At 33.2% G+C, this 21,324-nt stretch overlaps 3 protein-coding genes and 1 non-coding gene across 5 annotated transcripts; 2 read left to right on the forward strand and 2 right to left on the reverse strand.

The window, feature by feature from the left end:
• The first annotated feature begins 2,058 nt into the window (after positions 1-2,058).
• On the forward strand, positions 2,059-4,597 carry LOC118039788 (uncharacterized). The gene is made up of 4 exons (XM_035046587.2): positions 2,059-2,273; positions 2,591-2,727; positions 4,025-4,150; positions 4,336-4,597. Exons 2-4 carry the CDS (start codon positions 2,668-2,670, stop codon positions 4,489-4,491), a joined length of 342 nt encoding a protein of 113 aa, XP_034902478.1. The 5' UTR covers positions 2,059-2,273; positions 2,591-2,667; the 3' UTR covers positions 4,492-4,597.
• Positions 4,598-6,076: 1,479 nt separating this feature from the next.
• LOC118039787 (putative pentatricopeptide repeat-containing protein At3g18840) lies at positions 6,077-10,491 on the reverse strand. 2 transcript variants are annotated; one of them, XM_035046586.2, is made up of 3 exons: positions 7,455-10,491; positions 7,224-7,332; positions 6,077-7,131 (listed from the first exon to the last, which is right to left on the reverse strand). In XM_035046586.2, the coding sequence occupies exon 1, from the start codon at positions 9,589-9,591 to the stop codon at positions 7,558-7,560; it is 2,034 nt and encodes a 677-aa protein (XP_034902477.1). In that variant the 5' UTR covers positions 9,592-10,491; the 3' UTR covers positions 6,077-7,131; positions 7,224-7,332; positions 7,455-7,557. The 2 variants fall into 2 exon arrangements, with proteins under 2 accessions (XP_034902477.1, XP_034902476.1); XM_035046585.2 differs by having other exon boundaries at positions 7,224-10,491.
• TRNAV-AAC (transfer RNA valine (anticodon AAC)) lies at positions 6,500-6,573 on the forward strand. Its single transcript has one exon. It is a non-coding gene; the product is annotated as a tRNA-Val (tRNA).
• A 30-nt stretch (positions 10,492-10,521) lies between the features above and the next one.
• On the reverse strand, positions 10,522-14,525 carry LOC118039786 (pseudouridine kinase). Its single transcript, XM_035046583.2, has 9 exons — positions 14,140-14,525; positions 13,886-14,014; positions 13,659-13,761; positions 13,468-13,515; positions 12,709-12,806; positions 12,459-12,573; positions 12,213-12,295; positions 11,094-11,652; positions 10,522-10,710 (listed from the first exon to the last, which is right to left on the reverse strand). Exons 1-9 carry the CDS (start codon positions 14,221-14,223, stop codon positions 10,652-10,654), a joined length of 1,278 nt encoding a protein of 425 aa, XP_034902474.1. The 5' UTR covers positions 14,224-14,525; the 3' UTR covers positions 10,522-10,651.
• Between the last annotated feature and the right edge of the window lie 6,799 nt (positions 14,526-21,324).

A 21,324-nucleotide genomic window follows, 5' to 3' on the forward strand; every position in this document is an offset into this window, starting at 1 on the left:
TGTGGGATTTTTTTGGCTATGTTATTAAACTCGGCCAAGCATGCAAATCTTGAAATCTCATGTCTTAACTCTTTGCATAGCTCAAGTTTTAAATTAAATTGTATGGAAATTGCCTCGACATGAATTGGTTGATTTCACATGTCCAAAAGGCAATTCTAATGATTAATAAAAACATGATTAGTTTTTTTTTTTAATAATTCAACAAGATGACCTTTTTCAAAAAATATTAAGATGATGGCATATTGGATGTCAACTTATGTCTTAAGTCTTAGACTCTACTAGGTTTAATAATTTTATTTTAAAAAAAACTAATTTTATTTAATTATATGATATAAAAATAAGCCCTTGCAAAATCAAGCACCAACACAATACCTAGATGTTTGTTTGAAACCACAATAACTCCATATATATATATATATAAAACAAAATAAAATGAAGTCAGATTCCTAACAAAATCAATATTGAAGAATGAAATAAAAATAAAAAATTAACATACCAAACTAGTTAAATCTTGGTTAATCCGCCAAACTCATGAACTAATTCATGAACTCTATGAAGTTTAATAACATGGATTTTTTTCAAAACTATTTTTTTAACTATATGATTAAAAAAAACACGATCACTAAATCAAGTTTAATTAAATAAAAAAAAAAGGCTATCCTTCCAAACACGAACCAAGGCAACATATGTTACCTTATCAAACCCTGCAAACTAGATCATGGATTCCACAAAGTTAAATAAATTGAATTTTTTAACAGTTTTTTTTAATCGTATTTTTTAAAAATAAAAGATCATAAAATCGAGCATCAACTTAATGTCAAGTTTTTTTTTTTTTGAAAATGTGAAAACCATGTAGAAAGCAAAACAAAACAAAACAAATTATGAAATTTAATTTTTAATAACTCAATATTGAAGGATGAGATTGAAAAGAAATAAAAAAAATCATTTTAAAAAAATTTATGGCTAAATCAAAGAGATTTTAAAAATCAAGGGACTAAATTGAAGGAAAAAGAAAGTACCCAACATGTAGAAAACATGCCCTTTGACGTGAAGAAGGCCTTATAGCCTCCATGCGGCGTATGATAATTCCTTTGAGCTCCAATCAATTTTGTCTTTGGAAACATCACAATATTTTTTTTTTATAAGGTGGTGCATGTTATAGAAGAGGAGGTTTGGTATGACTCAAACAACTCATTCTTTTTCCTTTTTTTTTTTTTTTTTTTTCTTCTCATTGCCTCAGGTTTCATGACTAGTATGCTATTCTTCCCTATGCACTTCAATGTTTTTTTCTAATTTTTTTTTAATTTTAGTCCCTTTACTCTTAATCTTTAGAAAAATGAAGAACCAAACAATATCTCACAAAATCAATCACTAACTCGATATCAGGACAATTATTTAATATAGTGGTGAGCATATAAAAAACAAATCTTAATAAATTATATATAAAAAATCTTAATCTAATTGATATAACATCAAAAGATAAAATTGAAATAAAAACTCGATGATTGATAAAAAAATGGAGGAGCAGACTTGGGAAACACTTTTTTTAAAAAAACAACAAAAGGGTTTTTTTTTTCTCTTTTTTAATTTGTCCCTTGATTTTAAGTTTCATCCAAACAACAAATGTTTTTATTTTTTGATAAAAAGCATCAATTCGATGCTAGAATTCTTTTTTAATATCAAAATAACTATATAAAAATATAAATTAAAACAAATTATCAAATGTAAATCCTAATAAACATATAAATTATGGACTAATTTAAAAAGAAGAAGAAAAGATCAAAACGAAAAGAAAAATAAAATCCAGCGTGTTATAGATGTGGATAAACAGTATTTCTCCACGCACTCTAGTTTTTTTTTCTTAATCTTAATTAATTAATTAATTAATGTGACTTAGGGAACCTAGATGCGGGGAGTAATTTGGGATGTTCCCCATCGTAGATATTATAATTAAACAATCGCAACCGTCAACAGTTTTAGAGAGCATCCGAACTCTAGATTGGAAAGGAACAATCGTAAATACCCGTTCTACCCCCCTCACCGTCCTCTTTCGCGCGCTCTCACTCTCTCACGAGTCACGTCTCTCTCTCCCTCTCTATTTAACTCTGATATTAACCTCAGTTTTTTGTATTTCAATTAATTTTATTCTCCTTAATCCACTCTTTCACACTGTTTTCTTGGTCGCTTCAGTTTATTTTAATATGCTAATGTGAGCTTGCTTCTGTTAATTAATTCTATTTTTCTTTAGCTTGTTTTGCAGCCACGCTGTGAAGGTAACCAAATTGTTTTGCTAGAAACCTACATAATTTATTTATTTTTTAACTGTTTGAGATCTGTTTATGACATTCTAAATTATACAAATCTTGATAAATATATTAATATTATTTAATGGTAGTTTGGGGGATTCTGATTTTTTTCTTCACAAAGTGTAGATTTCGGTTTATGGGTTCTTATTAAGGAATTGATTAAAGTAGTATAATAATCTATGTAGTTTCTGTTCATTATTGGCAATACCAGTTTATCTAGCAGCTATTCTTGGTCTAAATAGATTTTGTTTTTTTTTTTTTCTGTTTCTTGTTTCTGTTTCCAGGAAGTAAATTGGGCTCTTGTGCGATTGAGGAAAGGAACAAGCTAAATAATATTGTCATTGCTAAACCTTTCAAATCAATGGATTCTAAGGGTATCAAGAAACCTGATAACTGTTCCAAATCAACTTCTGTATCTCAGGTTCGTGTTCATGAAACCATTCTTATTTTAATTTTGAATGAAATAGTCTAACAATGAGATGATTTATCAAAGAATTATTTCTAACATGTATACTACACACTCATGAACGTGTGGATTCATATAGTTCAACCATTTAGGGGTTTCCCTTGAGGGCCATGTTTAAGTGCGTGTTTGTTAATGCGGTGCACCGTTAACGGCCTAAATGGTCTGAACGTGGTGGTTGTTGACAAATGAATGGGCGTGTCTTGTAGCTGGAGATGCTTCCACCCATGTTTTCAGCTTAAAATGCTTGATCTTCTTTATATTTCCTTGCTTCGTGTGGTAAAACCAGTTAATTCTCTTCAAATTTAAGTGATCCTTTTGTGGTGGTTTAGTTGCGTCAGTCTATGACAAAAGGAGAAACGATTAAATTGTTTTCTCTTGATGGTGTTCGAGTCAGCCGCGTTGGAACTTCACTTAATATACAGGGGACTTCGTTTCATATCCCTATCATCATCTACGCATTCCCTTTTGTTTATAGGAACACTACTGGTCACATGGCCGTTCTATATGTTTTATCATGGATGGGCTTATGGTGGATGTCATCTTCAATGCGCCCATCTTGTAAAACTATTGGCTCCTCGTCTCATCTTGTTCTCAGCTTCAAGCAGGGTGGAGTGGATTTGGGTCCCAGAGCCCTGTCCCTGCAAGAGTTGCAGGCTTGCTGTATAAAATCCATGCACCCACTGGCAGATTATTGACCTTGTTATCAGTCAAAATCTCTTGCCTCGCTTATTTCAATTCGGTTCTAAACTTTCTTCTTTCATATGTCACATCATGTGGATGTCAAGCACAAGAAAAAATTCCAGACCCAAGGGGGAGGTGGCTTTTTATGTTGGCTTCTTACGTTATCTGCTAACAATGTTCAGTACAGGTTTTACATTTCACCGGTACTTCCCGCTTCTTATATACAATTATGGCCTAAGACGGGTAGTAAACATGAAATAATTATGTGAAACCAATAATGCAAGTCTGCAAAACTCAGTCATTAGTTTTAATGATGATAGCTTAATGTATTCAACAAATCTTAGTGCAAGGTGATTAAACAACCTCATTTTTGGTAGGCGAGCAACTTGCTGGCAAGCCACTAGTCTCGTCAACATTTCTTAGAATGTCACTAAAAAGAGAGAAGAAAATAAAAGACAAATGTTGAGAATTTTTTTTTTTTTTAACTTCAGATTAGAACTTTTGGATTCTATATTCGAATACTGTCATTTGTTAAAATTAATATTTCAATTTTGTGTTTTGTATGATGCAGCGAGAATGTGAAAATTTACAAGCAATGGCTGTGGGATTGAGAACTGAGTGGTCTAAGCTTAAAGCTGAGATGGACAATCTTCTTAAGAAATGTGAAAGAGTTAAAGATGAAAATAAATCTATTATGGTTCACCCCCTAACCCAGCTTCTTTCATATTCTTAATCTGTCTGTTTTTTCTTTTTCAAATGAAGTCTATTACTCAGTACTAATGGGGCTTGGAGTTAATTCATTTGTTCGCATTCCCCCTTTCCCCTTCGACATCAAAATTAAATAAGTTGCTGCTGAAAGAATATGATTGATCAATGAAACAGGAGGAGCTAACCAAGATATATGGGCGAGACGCAATCTCAGATCTTATAGCCATGGAATCCGATGCTGAAACTGAAAGTGACAATGACGAGGAAACCACTTTAAGTGAACAGAACCAAACTGCTGACTCTCGTATGTTACTTGAAGTCAGGAGATAATTGTTTCTGTTGAGGCAAATCAGATATTAGATGAAGATTCAGGCATTCAGAATAAATTATGTAGATTTGAAACTTAATCCACTCAATTTGCTTTAAATTTACTATTTGGTGGGCTATGGTTTTTATTACTTATATACTAAAATGCTGGATTTTCATTGTATATTTGTTATTATGCAAATTTTTTTTCAATTTGATCCTTAAACTTTGTTTTCAGACGATCAAGTTCTATTTAAGGAACATTTGATTTCAAATTCTTATTAAAGGATGAGATTGGAAGAGGGAGGATCGAAATGAAAAATGAAACAAATATCGGTGATGTGTTATAAGTTTTGAAAACATTCACTTTGGTCCTTCAACTTAAACAATCATATAAATTATACAATTGCGGTCCCTTTAAATTGTTCCAATTCTATTTTGGTATATAAGTTTATTTTTGTTGTTTTTTGGTCCCTAGTTGAAAGAGGAGAGAGAGAGGAGTTGTTGGATTCTGGCTGTAGAGAGAAAAACTTGTTATTGACACTCATTTAGGTCACCAAAATAAAAGATTGTGGTGTTAAATTGTTTTATTTGATGTGGGAAGTTTATATTAGATTTTTTTATATCTTAAAAGTTCGTGAAAAAATAGATATAAACTCAGGTTGATTTTTTGTTTCAATTTGAGTTCGGTTTTTGGGGCTGTTTTTTGAAGCCATGAATGAGTTTGTCATGATTTTTAGGGTGTTTTGGGTTAAAAACAGGTTGCAAAAAAGGTTTTTGAGTTAAAACAACTTAGGCCTAGATTTTCTGGCCACCACTATGACCGGAATCTAGGCAAAACACATGACATGTCATCTACCATGACAAGCATTATATTTTTAACATATGTAGCTTTATATGTTTTTTTTTTATTTTATTCAATCAATTTAATGTTTTATTTTTAAGATTAAATATTTTAATCTTCTTTTATATTTAGCTTTTCAAGTTTTGTTTTTAGATATTATTAATGATTTTTTATTTATTTTAATAGTACACATAACTCTTACTAATTTTGATTTGTTATAATTTTTTTAACTACAAAAATACATTAAAGTTTTTTTTTTTTTTTGTATATATATTCTTTTATAAAAAATAAAAATATTTAAACCTTGATGTAGCGCAGGTCACGTTGATTGTCAATATCATAAATTATGTACCATAGGAACGTGCTTGTTGTCATCCATACAGTTTTTTATTCTATCTATTGAGGCATGAATACTGAATGATGATTTCATAGTCAGCAAGATTTATAAAAGTCGAAGTGGAAAGCAGTCAAAAAGCAAGCTACTCTATATCTTCTTTATGAAATTAACTCCATGTGATTATTTTGATGATCTAAGAGGGTCCATTAACGGACTTTAACATACCATATATTTATATATTATTCACTCATTCATCACGAAAACATAAAAACGATAATAAAATAAAATAAAATAAAAAAACCTTAATTACAAGATATTACCGTGTTGTAGGGACAACAATGTTGGAATTAAGTAGTGAAAGAAGCAGTCTCAAGCTAACCTAGAAGAAAGACAGCAACAGAAAGCAGCAGCAACGCCTCCTTTAATAATTATTTTTGTTTTTTTTTATTTTTCTGGCATGTGTTTCTCTAACAAGACAAGAGAATTCATGTTTTTATGGTAATTAAAATTAGGTTTATACATTCAAACAAGAATAGAAAGACACAATGAATTATTTTAATCATGATTTGTAACTCATTTGAGCCTACTTTAGGAGAAAATCAAGTGTTGAAACGGGACAGAGAGTAGCGGATGCAAATAAATACAAGTCAGTGACTGTGAAAGTAGTAGAGAGCAGAAAAGTGTTTAGAAGTGTGGATTCTTACCTCTCCTTGAAACGCCATGGAATTCGATTTGCAGAGACAGAGTGCGTGTTAAATGCAGGGGATGCAGTTTATACGCGAATGAAATCCAACGAAGAAGAGGAAAACTAAATTGAACTAATTAACTTACAGTAAATTTTAGCAACGAGAGGTGTCGTGGTGTAGTTGGTTATCACGTCAGTCTAACACACTGAAGGTCTCCGGTTCGAGTCCGGGCGACGCCAATTGTTTTAATTCACGTAAATAACTTGATTATCAATCTCTTCACTATCGCTCTCAGCATCACACACTCTTCAGCTGCCTTTTTTTTCTTCTTCTTTGGCTTTGAGGTATTCATTTCATTCACATAAAAAAATGCGGAAGACGAGATATTCTGGAGGCACATCAGTTCATGAAACAATTTTGTGCCCAATCAAAAGGATTTATCTATAAAATTCTCAAAAAACAAGGTGGTGTTGCTGAAGCATACAAAGCTCAAAAACAAGGTAGTGCAGCTGAAGCTTTGCGAAACCATGCTAAAACTGTGGCTTAACTCCTTGCCGAAGCATGTTACCACACTTTCAGTTTATAAAATGAGCATAGTATGTGGGAAGGATAGCCTAAATGTGCCGTTCAAAATCCTTGTGAGACTTGACCTCGGGCTTGGAAGAATTTCGAGTCCTAGAAACAGAACAGTTGCGATGGTTGCTTCTACACTAAACATCTTGCTCTACAGCATTTCTTCGTCTGGATGTTTGCTTTGGTTTCAGTGACAGTTCTCCTCAAAAGCTTCAGTTATTTATCTGTTTCAGAACCACCAAAATTAATTAAACTCCTACATGTTATTGTATCTGAAAAAAAAAAAAGGGTTATTTGAAGTACAAAACAATCTTACATGACTATTAAGATTGATATTACTCTGGTGGTAAGCCATCATTGACCAATGCACTACGGAGTTTGTTTCTTAGCATGCAGGGATAAAGCATCACGTGAGAAATCTGACACTGCCGTATGCACATACCAGAAGGGGCCATTGGAATTAGAACATGATCTTCTCATCCTTCCCAATAAAAGACAATCATGAAGTGCTCTCACGATAGACTAGCTTTTGAATATTTCAATATACCTGCTAAACATCTGCGGCTACTCGAAGTCTCCAACTCTTCATCCTCGGTGCAGGTTGTGCAAGCTTTTGAACCATGTTACCATGCCAACATTCAAAACATTATCTAACGGAACGCCCCAGCGATTTCATATAATTCTGCCATCAAGAACTCCAGCATCGAATAGATAGACTCTGCTTTTGTATGGGTTCTATCACCAGAGGTAAATGAATGGACTCCATTATCCAAGTATACCCAACTGCAACCAGCAAACTTCTTGGCCTCCTTTCCTCTCATCTCCCTCCTAATCCTCCCCATCTCAGCCCAGTTCCCTTCTGCAGCATAAACATTAGCCAACTGCACATAACGAGCTCCACTATCACCTTCAATATTTAACAATTTCTCCTCTGCCTCTTTTGCTAATTCTGTGTTATTATTTAGCCTGCATGCATTAAAAAATGCCCCAACGACAGCAGCATCCTGATGCTCCATTGGAATTCTTTGCATGAACAGTACCATCTTTTCTAGTTGGTTAACCCTTCCATAAAGATCAATCATGCATGCATAGTGATCAGTTTCAGGCAGTATGTGATAATCTTCTGTCATGGAATAAAATGTTTTTTCACCAAAATCAACCAATCCACGGTGACGGCAAGCTGACAGAAGTGCAACAAAAGTAACGGCATCTGGTCCAACTCCTCTCTCCAACATTTCCTGAAACAAATTTATAGCTTTAATCTCATGCCCGTGATGAGCATAACCAGCAAGCATAACATTGTAAAGGACTAAATCTCTTTCAATAACTTTCAGGAACAGTTTTTCTGCGTATGGTATACTTCCACATTTTGAGTACATGTCAATCATAGCTGTAGTCGTCTTCATGTCCATTTCAATTCCCATTCTGAATACATAACCATGGATTTGCTTCCCAGGACCAAGGGCAGCTTGGAATGCACACACGTTAAATGCACTGATAAGGATCAAAGCACCAGGAATCGTAGCTTCCTTGGCTATATACTCTCGTAGAAGTTCAAAAAAAGCTTCACATTGCTTCAATTTGACATAACCACTAAAAATTGCAGCCCAAACAATAGAATTCTTCTCTTCCAACGAATCAAAAAGCCTACAAGCTTCCACCATGTTTCCTTGTGACGAATACCCCACAACCATTGAAGTGATGGAAAAGGAACTTCTGACCCCCGTTGTCAAATGCAATGACTCTGCATACTTCATATTCCCACACTTGCAGTAAACATCAACAATGCCACTTTCTACAAAAGCACTCGAACCCAGTCCATTCTTCAAAATCCAAGCATGCATTTCCTTGCCAATCTTCAAGCTCCTTAAATCAGCACAAGCACTTAAAACACTACCAAAAGTATGTGCATTCCATTTAACACCATTCTCCCCCATACACACAAACAACTTCAGTGCCTCCACTGGATAACCATTTTGAACATAACCCGAAATCAATGTATTCCATGACACCGAATCACTCAACTCACTTTCCCTCCAAAACAACCTCAAAGCCATTTCCATATCCCCTTCTCTACAATACGCTGCCACCATCGCATTCTTTGAGACCAAATCAAAACCTCCTTCTCTTTCACAACCTTTAAATACCTGACAAGCCTCTTTAAAACACCCACATTTAGAATACATGTCAATCAAAGAACTCACAACAAACCCACTTCTATCATTACTGGTTTTCACCATATATGAATGCAATTGACTCCCATAACACGAATTACATAACTTAGCAAACAAGTTAACCATGCTTGTAATAGTAAGATCATCAATCTCAATCTCATTTCTTTTACTTTGCATTTCAACAAACAATTCAAGGGCATTTCTTTCATATCCATCCACACTAACATAACCCGATAACATAGAATTATAAGTGACCAAATCCCTAACAGAAGCAGAATCAAAAATGGATTTTGCTTTTGCTAAGTTTTGGGATTTTATGTGGGCAGATATTATAGTGTTCCAGGAGTAAGTGTTTCTTTGAGGCATTTCATCGAACAGTTTCTGGGCTTCATTTATAAGACAATGCTTGGAGTATAAATGAATGAGTTGATTTGAGGTTAAGATTGGTAGTGTGAAACCAGACTTTATGGATCGGACATGGCGCATCAATCCATCTTTTAAGGACCTCATTTACTGAGACGCATCGAAGAAGACAATGCATGAACGGAATTGCAGAAGCGATTTTGAACAGTTTAGAGAGTGAGGCTTAAGAAGGGGAAAACGATAGCTCCTGCTACACGTTGTCCAGTTGCGAACTAGGTGTCGTGTATGAAAAATGACACGTTGTTCATTATAAGCAAGAGGGTAACAATGTAGGGTTCCTCTGGGCTCCAACGGGTCTGGCCAGGGAGATCTTGTAAACATATTGGCCATATTTTCACTGATATGATTGAAAACGATAGCTTCGGCTTGTATGTTTAATGTGATGTTTTGGGCATAAACATATTGGCCAGATTTTCACTGATATGGTTGAGTAATGCTAATCTTACCCTCAATATTTTTTTTCTGAAATCACTTCCCCAAGTATTTTAATCCTTGAAATTATACAATTCATTTGTGAATTTCTTCATAATTATTGAACTCAACTTGGTCCACTAAATCCATAACTCAATTAACCAGCTATTCAAACAGACATAATCAAAGTCAATTTCAATGATTTTTTTGTATTTTTATTTAAAAATAAACTAAAACGTAAAAAAAGAAATAAAAAATTCTAGGAACAACATTGTTTTAGAGTCGACTCAAATTGACTGCACAATCCAAAAACCCAAGCTATTAACCGGTCTGACAACTAAGGATTCCAATCTTTGAATTTATAAAATCCACTTATTCAGTGCTTGAGGATCTTCTGAAAGTGATTTCAGTAGAATTGACATTACTGATAGTTGATGGGCTTGGCCCTTTCATGGTCTAAATAGTTAGATAGCATGGATCTGAGCAGGAAAGGGTGCTTTTTTCATTAGATTTCTAACTTCATAACCAGCATGAAAAGAAAACAGAAACGTTTCCCTTCATACAAATCAAGCAAGAACTGACTCAAAACTTGTGAGATTGACATCATTCTTAGAAAGGTGCCCTTACTGTGTAGGGCATGCTGAAGCTTCAATTCCAGTTTGATTTACAAAAATCTGAGTGGTTCACTGCTTCGACTTTGTGGTTTTTCAACATACAACAATAACTATCACATGGATTAAAGCGTTGATTGATGAAACGGAATTTTGGCAGCAGAATATATGGACCTTGCGTCTTCTGCACAAAAAGAAACTCAAAAAAATCACTACTTGCAGTCTTAATGAGATGATCTGATTCAAGATATTATTTGTAAAACCAAAAGGGAGTCGAGTTTATTGGTCAGATTGACTATCTGCACTGGGCTTGCACTGGCAAAGGAAGTGGATGCCCCTTGGAATGGTCACAGGATAGTTTCCTTGGCATTTGGAATGTGAGTGTTCTAACTTCTAAATGTGTGAAAATTATGCCTTGGATAACATAAGTGGCAATACCACCTATCTTCAGAATAATTTTGATAATGATTGCTATTAGAAAGTCATAAGATGATAATAAATATTTGTTTGATTCCTTTTACGACAAAATATATCATGAAACAAAATGATTCAGCTTAAAAAGCATACCTGTAATAGTGGCCAAACTAAATTCTGAAGGCACATTCGCCTCTCCCTCCACTGCAGATTTGGCTGCTGCTATACCGACTGCAATGCTCTGCATAATATCTAAACCTGAACAGAGAGAAGCAAGTGTACCACCAACCAAGCAGTCACCAGCCCCCGTAAGCCTCACAACTGATGCAGGAAGTGCAGGAAAATGCACAGAAAAAAGATGAGAGCTTCTCTCAATCTGCAGAGCACCAGAAAATCTACTTGAAGGGCAGCTGGATGCCACATTATCATATAACTGTCCACTGAATCCATATTTTTTGGTTCTATCCAAACTAAATCTCACTACGTTTGGTCCTCTAGAACATAAGAACACACCATCTGCACCAAGGGTCACAGCAACTATCTTGATACCCTTCTCTAGCAAAACCAGGATTGCCGGTTTCAAAAATTGGAACAAAGACTCGACTGAACACCTACTGTTGGAATCCCTTTCAATTTGACGAAACATATTTTCATGAGATAAAGCATTCGCCATGGCGATAAGCTCATCTTCATTAGGTGAAGCCAAAGTTACCTGTAAAAGTTTCCAAATCAGTTTGGGGTTCAATGTGTGATGAATAATAGAGGTATTGCAAATTCAAGAAGTTCCCTAACAATTCTTTCTGCTCTAAGGTATTAAATTACTGTTTCACTCATCAAGAATGATCAACCCTTTAATTGAAATGAGACAATAGACTGGTATTATTTTAAAAGCTTGCTGACACATAAGTTGAGGGTAGCCTTAATTTAGCAGTTACAGAGATTAGCTTCTGTTGAAAGGTAAATTAAACATGAGCAATACATCAAGGTGGAAGTGGATCAGAACTTACAATGTATCCTACCCAACCTACTGATCAGAATGTCTCCATCTATGTCCTACTCATTCTAGAAAGTAGAGCCTTCCTCAGGTATCCAAAAAGGATACTGATTACGAAATAGAAAGCAGCCAGTAACACTGATCTAGCTAATTTCTGATGCACAACAAAATATTACGAAGTTTTATTCACAAAGAAAAACAAAGGGGCTGACCTAGAAAGCACTATTGGTATTAATTGATGATAGGACATAGGTAATTGAAAACATTGAACCACTCACATAATTAGCAACTGAGACAATTCTTCTAGATTTAGCCACTGAAACAGGCTCAAACCAAACTGGGGTGTTGGATTCTGCTGCCACTGAGTGGAGAAAAAAGAGTAACAAAACAAGAAAGTAGAAACAGGGAGATTTATGATTAGCATAGAGTTGATCATTCACCAATGCCAAGGATAGAATGTGCGTAAGAGAAGGAAAGGAGGCGAGGGGAGGGGGGGGGGGTCTACAGTTATATGCTACAAGTACATTGGCAAGAAGCTTCTAAAGCTGCGAGACTTAGATTTGCATCAACCATCATGACAGGAGCAGAAAATATATTTTGCTTTGATTGCTGAATCCACGAAGAAGTTAGGAATTTTTCCTGGACAGAGTTATCATACAAGCAGTAAGTTTCTCAAGGTATTCTGTTCTTGAGCATATACAAGTTTGCAGCAAAAGAAAAGGAAAAAAAAAAAATTCCTATTTCAACACAATCCACATCAAAAAATCAACTCACAACTGCTTCCACACTAGCAACAGCAGCTGCCAACTCTCCTTCAGTGTCAAATATGTTGCATATGACAGGAGTCTTGATATCTTGGTGCTTCATAATGCCTACCCACAGATGATATTATGAAAAAATGGAGCAGATATCTTAAATTAAAGCATACCTAACTTTTCATTACTGTGCCAATTGATTTCCGAGAAGAAAGTTTAAAAAGAAATAAACTTGTCTGATTACTGTTATTCAATTCTTAAGTACGGTTGAGAGAGCTAGTACATTCATAGAAAATGGAACAGGTCTCAATAATGAAAATCTCTCAGACATACATAATTGTGGAACGACACTGAAGGCGCTTTAACATAGTTTTCCTTTATATTAGCTCCTGTGGTCTCTGTTTTTCTTTTTATTGCATTTTAATTCATAGCTCTCAAACACAAAAGAGTTCTGATGCTTAAATGACTTTTTAAAGTTTTTTCAACAGATGCATAACGGGCCAACTGATTTATTTTTTGAAATCTATGTCGTTTCCTCAGGCAAACAGTATCTCATGATGTGCCGTTGTCATTACAGATAATTTTGGTATATAAATGCAGTAAATATTAACAAACAGCAGTATATAATGTGCCATTGTCATTACAGATGATTTCGGTGGCAAACAGTATCTCATAACCAGCAACTATATAAAAGATTAGGAACATGAAATAAAACCAACAGTGCTAGCAAAGCTTTAGTCATTACAGATGATTTTGGAGGTAAATATTAAGGTTTAACCTTCTGTAGATAGGCTCGCAGAATTCCAATGCTCCAACAGCAGCTTGCCTGCCAAAAAGAAGATTTTTTTTTTTTTTTCACTTTGACAAGTTTTTTTGACCATTGAAACCACAAAACCTCTTCCAAAGAAATGGTTATAAGGCTCTAGCCATGCATCACAAGGAATAAAAAAACAGAGGTGGTATAATTACCTGCCATGTCATTGCCCAGGGCACTAATCATATAAGGCTTAGTTCCTAGCTTTGACATACACTCAGCAATATTCCTTGCTACACCCCCTAGTACATAATGGACCTGAATACAATTAAACCCTTCATGTGACAACGTTTTTCTAGCATCACAACCTCTACCAAAAACACAGATTATTATCAACATAAATAGAAAAGAAGAAAAGGGTTTTGAGAAGATAAATACAAACCTTCCCAGGAGTGGTGGTTCTAGGATTTAGAGGGAGTGAAGGGGTGGCATGTATATCCAATACCATGCCACCTATAACTACTGGGTCTCCTTCCTCCTCATGTTTTCTATGCCCACCTTTTATTAAAACCTTCAAAACAGAAACAACAGTAATAACCAAAAGTAGCAGACATTTTAGTCTACCAGAACACACAAGCAGAGACAGAAAAACACTAAAACATGAGTAAGAAAACAAAGGCAATGAAATAATCTAACCTGGGAAAGACCATTATTGACTTCAATCGGAGACAACAGGTGCCCAGAAACACGTTCCAATCTCCTCTGTGCACTGTTTTCCATTTAGTCTTTGTCGTTTCCTTGGATGGGTATTGGATTTTGTTCCACTAGCAAGAGTTAGGTCTTTTACCCGTCGGAACAAACTACCGAGTGCTGTCTTCGCACTGTAATTATGATTGCACTTTGTAGGTCTGTTCCATTTTTCCAGTCATGTGGAAGCCAGCGATGTTTTTTCAGCCCAGTAGTTTCCGGCCTGGTTGAGGAAGCTGTTTGGTTGGGATAGAAGAAAAGATCCAATCTTTGTGTTGGTATTCACTATTCAGCAACCCACAAAGTATGACATGTGACCTTCCCTGACTTCAATCCGTGGAAAATAATTAGTGTATATGTGCTTAAAAAAGCAATGATGGAGTCCATGATTCATCGACAAAGCTAGTATTCTAAAATATTTTCATTTTTAAGAATAGTAATTTTTTTTAAAAAAACTTATTTTTAAAAAAGATATTTTGATTTTTTTTAAACTTACTTTTTATTTGATAGTAAAGAATTTTATATTCAATAATTCAATTCAAGTATAAAAATAAAATATTTTATATGAAACAAAATAACATTGGTGTTTGAAAGTGTAATAATAATTGTTTTTTAAATTATTTTTTTATTATTAAAAAAATTATTTTTGACATTAACACATTAAAATAATATAAAAACACTAAAAAAATTTAATTTCAAACAAAAAAATTATTTTTAAAATTTAAAATACAAAAATAAACCGGTTTAAAAAAACCGTTTAAATAATCTAATAATGATTTCCTACCCAGAATTCTTCCCGAAACCAATTGTTGAAGAATTCCAATCATCAAGTTACCAAAATATATTGATTCACTTATTTAACATATGAAATTTTTTGAGAAAAAATATTTAATACAATTATCATTAATCATGGCATTATAATGTCAGACCAACAACCTGCCTAAAAGAAGTAGAGAAGACATTTTTTATTCGACTCGAAGGTGATTAAATAAATTCAAAACTAAATAAGTAAATAAATAAATTATTATTAACAATGTCTAAGAATAAAACTTAAAATATTAAAAGATGTAAGTAGATTCAGATATTTAATCTTTAAAAATAGGGTATTTATTTAATTGTTAAATTCGCTTGTTAAAATAATCTTTTATTCAAGCAAAAAATAATTAAAAAAAATACAAATTAAATTATATTGATAGAATAAATAAAAGAGGAAAATAACACATTGCAGTGCTGCTCATATAAGAAATAATGTTTGAAAATATTTTTTTTTTTATTTTCAAAAATAAATTTCATCTATACAAAAGATTTTAAAAAAATTATACATAAATCATAAAAAAAAAACTCTTCAAATTTAAAAGCATAATTAAAAAATAATTGTCATTTGAAAAGTATTATCCAAACAAAATAAAAGAGATAATGAGTACTAATTTTATTATAAATTTAAAAAATAAAAAAAAACCCATAAAAAACCATTAATTTAAAAAAAAAGAAAAAAAAAGAAGCAAAGGTCAGGTATTGTTGGATCTAGCATGTCAGGCCAACCCGTCTGGCCTATTTTTTAAGGGCCCCCATGCAGGCCTACCCTAGTAGGCTCGTGTGACTAGGTCTTGAATTTTTTTTTTCTTCTGCAATTGTTGTTCACCTCAAAATTTTTTGCAAAAAAATTTTAGATGACGCGTCATTGGATTTACCTAAATTCCAGCCGCTATAATGGCTGAAAAATCTTGGCATAAGTTTTTTTTAACCCAAAAAATCATTTTCCAACCCATATTTAACTTAAAAATACATATAAAGCACTATAAAAACCATGATGAACCTATCTATGACATAAAAAAACCACCTCAAAAACTGAAATCAACCTGAAACAAAAAAAATCAACCAGAGCTCAAATCGGTTTTTTCACAAGCTTTAAAGGTAAAAAAAAAACCTGGTATGAACTCTCCTCATCAAATAGAATCATTTGACATAAATATTGTCTATTTTGGTAGCCTAAACCAATGTCAACGACACTTTTCTTTCTCTACCACTTGAATCCAACAATCTCTCTCTCTCTCTCTCTCTCTCACTCTCTCACACACACACACACACACATCTCTCAACTAGGGAATAAAAGATAACAAAAATGAATTTTTATATCAAAATTAAATTGGAAACATATTGAGGTACTAGAATTGTATAATTTGCGTGATTTTTAAGTTGAAGGACCAAAGCGTATTTTTTGCGAAACTTATATCATGCCATTCATGTTCGATGCCCTTTTCATTTTGTTCCCTTTTTTTTCAATCTCACCATTTCATAAGAAATCAAAAGCAATTGGTCTTCGATTAAAACTAAATTGTCAGAAAAAAAAAAGTTTGAGGACCAAACTGAAAAAACAAAAAAAAATTACAAAGCCTATCCACAATAATGTGTGACAAGATGAATAATGGAGCCTTATATAGTGAAAAACCCATGTCTTTTAGAATTATACTTAATTAAGTAGAAAACTAAAAGGAGTATGTTTTTCTATGTAAAAGTTTGCGCTATTAATCATTTCAAACATTATTATGGATGGATTGTGCAAATTGTTTTATTTTTTAATTTGATCCTCAAAATTTTTTGTCATGCAATTGCATCTTTTGTGGGCCAAATTCATGGGCAATAAAATAAATTTTGTTGGATAAGGATGAAATTGAAAAATTGAGGATCAAAATAGAAAAGACGCTATAAATGGATGATGATTATAAAGTTAATACAAAAGGTTTAATTTGGTCCTTATGTTTTAGAAACTATAAATACTTGGTACCTTAATACTTTATCAATTTCATTTTGATATAAAAATTTATTTTTGTTATTTTTTAGTTATTGATTTGATAAAGAAGAGAGAGAGATCATCGGATTCTAGCGGTGAGAAAAAAACTGTTGTTGACATCAACTTAGAGCACCAAAAAGATCAATCTTTGTATCAGATGGTTCCATTTGATGAGAAGAATGCATATTGTGTCATTTTTTTTTACCTTAAAATTGCCTAAAATAATATATTTGAGCTGCGAAGATCTTTGATCTTTAAAGGTGATGAATAAATTTATCACGACTACTAGGATTTTGTTTCTAGGTGTTTTAGGTTAAAAAATGATTTAAATTTTGTTTTTGAGTTAAAAAACTATTTAATGGCTGGATTTTTTTTTTTTAAATAGAGGCATGTTGTTTAATTCTTTTTCTTTTTCTTTTTTTCAAAAAAAGGGATGACAGTCTTCCGTCGAAGATTGGAAGATAAAAAAAGGGCCATACATGTAAGCCCTAATGAAATGGGCTAGGTGGGCTGACAGGCCTAACAATATCTGATTTTTTTTTTTAAATAAATTCTGTTTAAAATTTCTATACACACACACACACACACACTCCTTCCCTCTCTTTTTTATTTTATTTTATAGAGCCTCTTTTAAATGACAATTGTTATTCGGCTTTTTTTTTTGTCCTCTTTAAAACACACACAAAACATTATTTAACTCGTTTGAGTTCATAACCCGATAATAGATTTGACAAGTTAAGACATAATTTTAGAGCTATCATTTTTTAAAAAAAAAATTATCGATACCCTTTTTTTAATGTCTTTTTTTTAAAAAATAACTTTAAATTATTTTTTGATTAATATCACTTGATTTGTTTTTAATTCTTTATTTAATATTTTTTGGATAGAGATTTTTTTAAAATTATTTTGTGTATGTTTAATTTTTGAAGCAATTTTTAAAAATTTATAATTTTTTAAATCTTTTATGTAAATGAATTTTATTTTTTAAAATGAAAAATAAATTCAAATAATTTTTTTAATATACATAACCTTGTATAATATTTTTTTTTCTTTTATTTTATTTAAAAAATTTAATATATATCTATTTCTGTTTCTGTTTGTAGGACTCGAAATTCTTCCAAGCCCAAGGTCAAGTCTCCCAGTGATTTTGAACAGCACATTTAGGCTATCCTTCCCACATGCCATGCTCATTTTATAAGCTGAAAGTGTGGCAACATGCTTCGTCAAGGAGTTATGCCACAGTTTTAGCATGGTTTCATAAAGCTTCAGCAACACCACCTTGGTTTTTGAGATTTTTATAGATAAATCCTTTGATTTGGCCCAAAATTCTTTCATTAACTGATGTGCCTCCAGAATATCTCGTCTTCCGCATTTTTTATGTGAATGAAATGAATACCTCAAAGCCAAAGTAGAAGAAAAAAAAAAAGTGTTAGTTTAATTGGTTAGATTTTGAATTTGTTTTTTTAGATATTATCAGTTCGAGTCTTATAAATCTCAAGTTACTGAAAATTTATATAATCATTAATTTCAGGACTATAAAATTAATTAAAATACACATAAACTGACCTAAATATCTATTTTAATTTTAAGAAAGAAAAAGAAGGCAGCTGAAGAGTGTGATGAAGTGTTGGTGATGCTCAGAGCTATATTGAAGAGATTGATAAACTCTGCCGATATGTCTCTTGAAGCGAGAACAACATATTACCGTGATGATTTGGAATTGTGGATGAAGAAGATGACTGACTCGGCTTGTGATGTCGGTGATCCAGAGGAGAAAGATCTTGACAAATGATGGTTTCAGTGGTTTTGACGAACTAAATAGAAAACTGCAGGCGCATCCCCATTTGCAGGTCTTGATTATGAGCATCGACTAAACGAAGATGGTCCAGCCAAAAGGAAAAGGGAAAGACAGAACAAGTGAAAATCACGAAAGAAGGGAATGTCGTCAGAACGAGTGCCTCCTTAACAATGCTGGCTTATGTGTACTGTTTGGAGCCCTCGAAAAGATCACAGTAGTGTTGTTGTATGGTAGTGATTTTTTTTGTGTGTACTTTTTTCAGTTGTTTACTTAGAACCTTGTGTCTTTGCTTGTGTTGTATACTGTCACTTACACGCACATCAACGCAAAAAACTTGAGTCACGAGCATTGAAGTGTGTATTTGTTAGATATAACTCCACTCAAAAGGGTTATTGGTGTTATCATCCTCCTTCTAAATGGTTTTTCATGTCCATGGATGTTATATTTCATGAACACGAGCTCTTATATGCTACAGTGGTCATTGATTTATCACTTGAGGGGAGCAGTACACATGAAGTTCATAATCACATTGATGAGTGTGTATTCGTTAGATATACCATCTCATGATAAGAACTTAGCTCGAGAAGTCGAATCAACCTCAGTTTGATGTGAAGATGAAAGATGTAAAGAACGAAAGGCAAGCGTGGATGGAAGATGAGAAGAGCAAGAACAAGTCCATTAGAGTACAATACTCCTAGCTATCCGCTAATCCAATCCTCTATGGGAAACTCACTAGATGAATTTTCATTTTTTGATTCCATTCCTTCTTCTAATTTCATTCTTGTTCGTTCTAAAGGATTCTATGTGGATTCATGCTATGACAAAAGAAATGGATATACTAGAGGAAAATGGCACTCGGGAACTTGTCTCTTTGCATACTGGGAATAAAACTGTGGGGTGCAGATGGATGTTTACTATTAAACACAAAGTATATAGAATTGGAGAGAGATATGGTGTAGATTATCAAGAAACTTTTGTTCCAATTGCTAAATTCAAGAGTACTTTTATTATTAGAAGCCAACCGAGATTGGCCACTTCTTCAGTTTGATGTAAAAAATATTTTTTATATCGTGACTCAACTAAAAAGGTATATATATAGATCCTTCTCCGTGTGTGTCAGCTTATTCAAGTTCCATAATGATAAGTAAAAAAGACACTACATGGATTAAAGAAATCTTCAGGAGCTTGGTTTGGTAGACTTACCAAGTCTATAAAGTAATTTAGATCACACTTTTTAAAACATAAACAAGGTAAAATTACTGTTTTAATTATCTATATTGATATTGATGATATGGTGATGACAAATGATGATAATGATGAGATTCTTAAGCTATATCAGTATTTAGCTTTCGAGTTTGAGATGAAACCAGTTGGCGATCTTAAATACTTTTTTAGGATTGAGGTAGCTTGATCAAATCATGGTGTTTTCTTATCACAATGAAAATACATCCTTGATTTACTATATGAGACAATCATGTTTAGATGTAAACTAGTTGAAACTTCTATTGAATAAAATCATAAGTTGTTTTAGTGTTCAAGCTCAAATTCAACAGATAAAAGAAGATATTAATGACTTATAGGAAAGTTAATATATCTATTTTATACTACATCAGACATTGTATATACAATGAGTCAATTTATGCATGATCCACGAAAGCCTCGTATAGATATCGTAAAACATATATTGAGATATTAAAGTATGCTCCTAATCAAGGATTATTGCTCACAAAACATGGCCATTTAGAAGGGTTTACTTATGCTGATTGGGCAGGTTCAACTAGTAACAGATGATCTAATTCAAGATATTTCATCTTTGTAGGTGGAATCTTGTAACTTGGAGGAGCAAAAACACAATATAGAGGTATGGCTTTTAGGATATATGAGCTACCGTGGATGAGAAATCTGTTGAGTCACTTGGGATTTAAACCATAAGAGGCAATGAATCTATTTTCTGACAATAAGCCGGCCATAAAAATTGTTCATAATCCTGTTTAACATGATTGAACAAACCATGTGAAAATAGAAAGATACACACACTTACTTGTAAAATCAATAAAAATAATTAGAGATATTCTCTACAAAATCTTTGTTTTTAATATTTTATATATAGGGTTTAGCAATGCGATTATGTTTATCCACAAAACCTGCACTTGGATATGAATAAGTTAACGTAAACTGGTAAAGGTTGGCTGGCTGATAAATTGTCCACGGATTCAACTCCCCCGCCAGTTGTTCAATGGCCACCTTTTAACTAGTTAATGATAGATCAGTGCAAGATTAGAAAGCAGAATGACATTCGGAATTGAAAAGGAGTCATAATTAGACACAATTAAGAAGATATTTAATTTAGCAGTGAGTGTGTTTACTTTGAAGTCAAATTCTACATCACGTGTGTCTTTTGATGACGATCCATGGTCCCCTCCGGGCTCCGAGGACAGTCCAAGCTCAGTTTCTAACCATGACGAAGCTCTTTTTTGGAGTGATTGGATACAGATGATTACAGCAGAGCCCCCTCCTTTCTTGGAATTTAGCAGGGCAGAGATCT

This window comes from Populus alba, chromosome 4 (assembly GCF_005239225.2).
Source record: "Populus alba chromosome 4, ASM523922v2, whole genome shotgun sequence".
NCBI classification, from domain to species: domain Eukaryota; kingdom Viridiplantae; phylum Streptophyta; class Magnoliopsida; order Malpighiales; family Salicaceae; genus Populus; species Populus alba.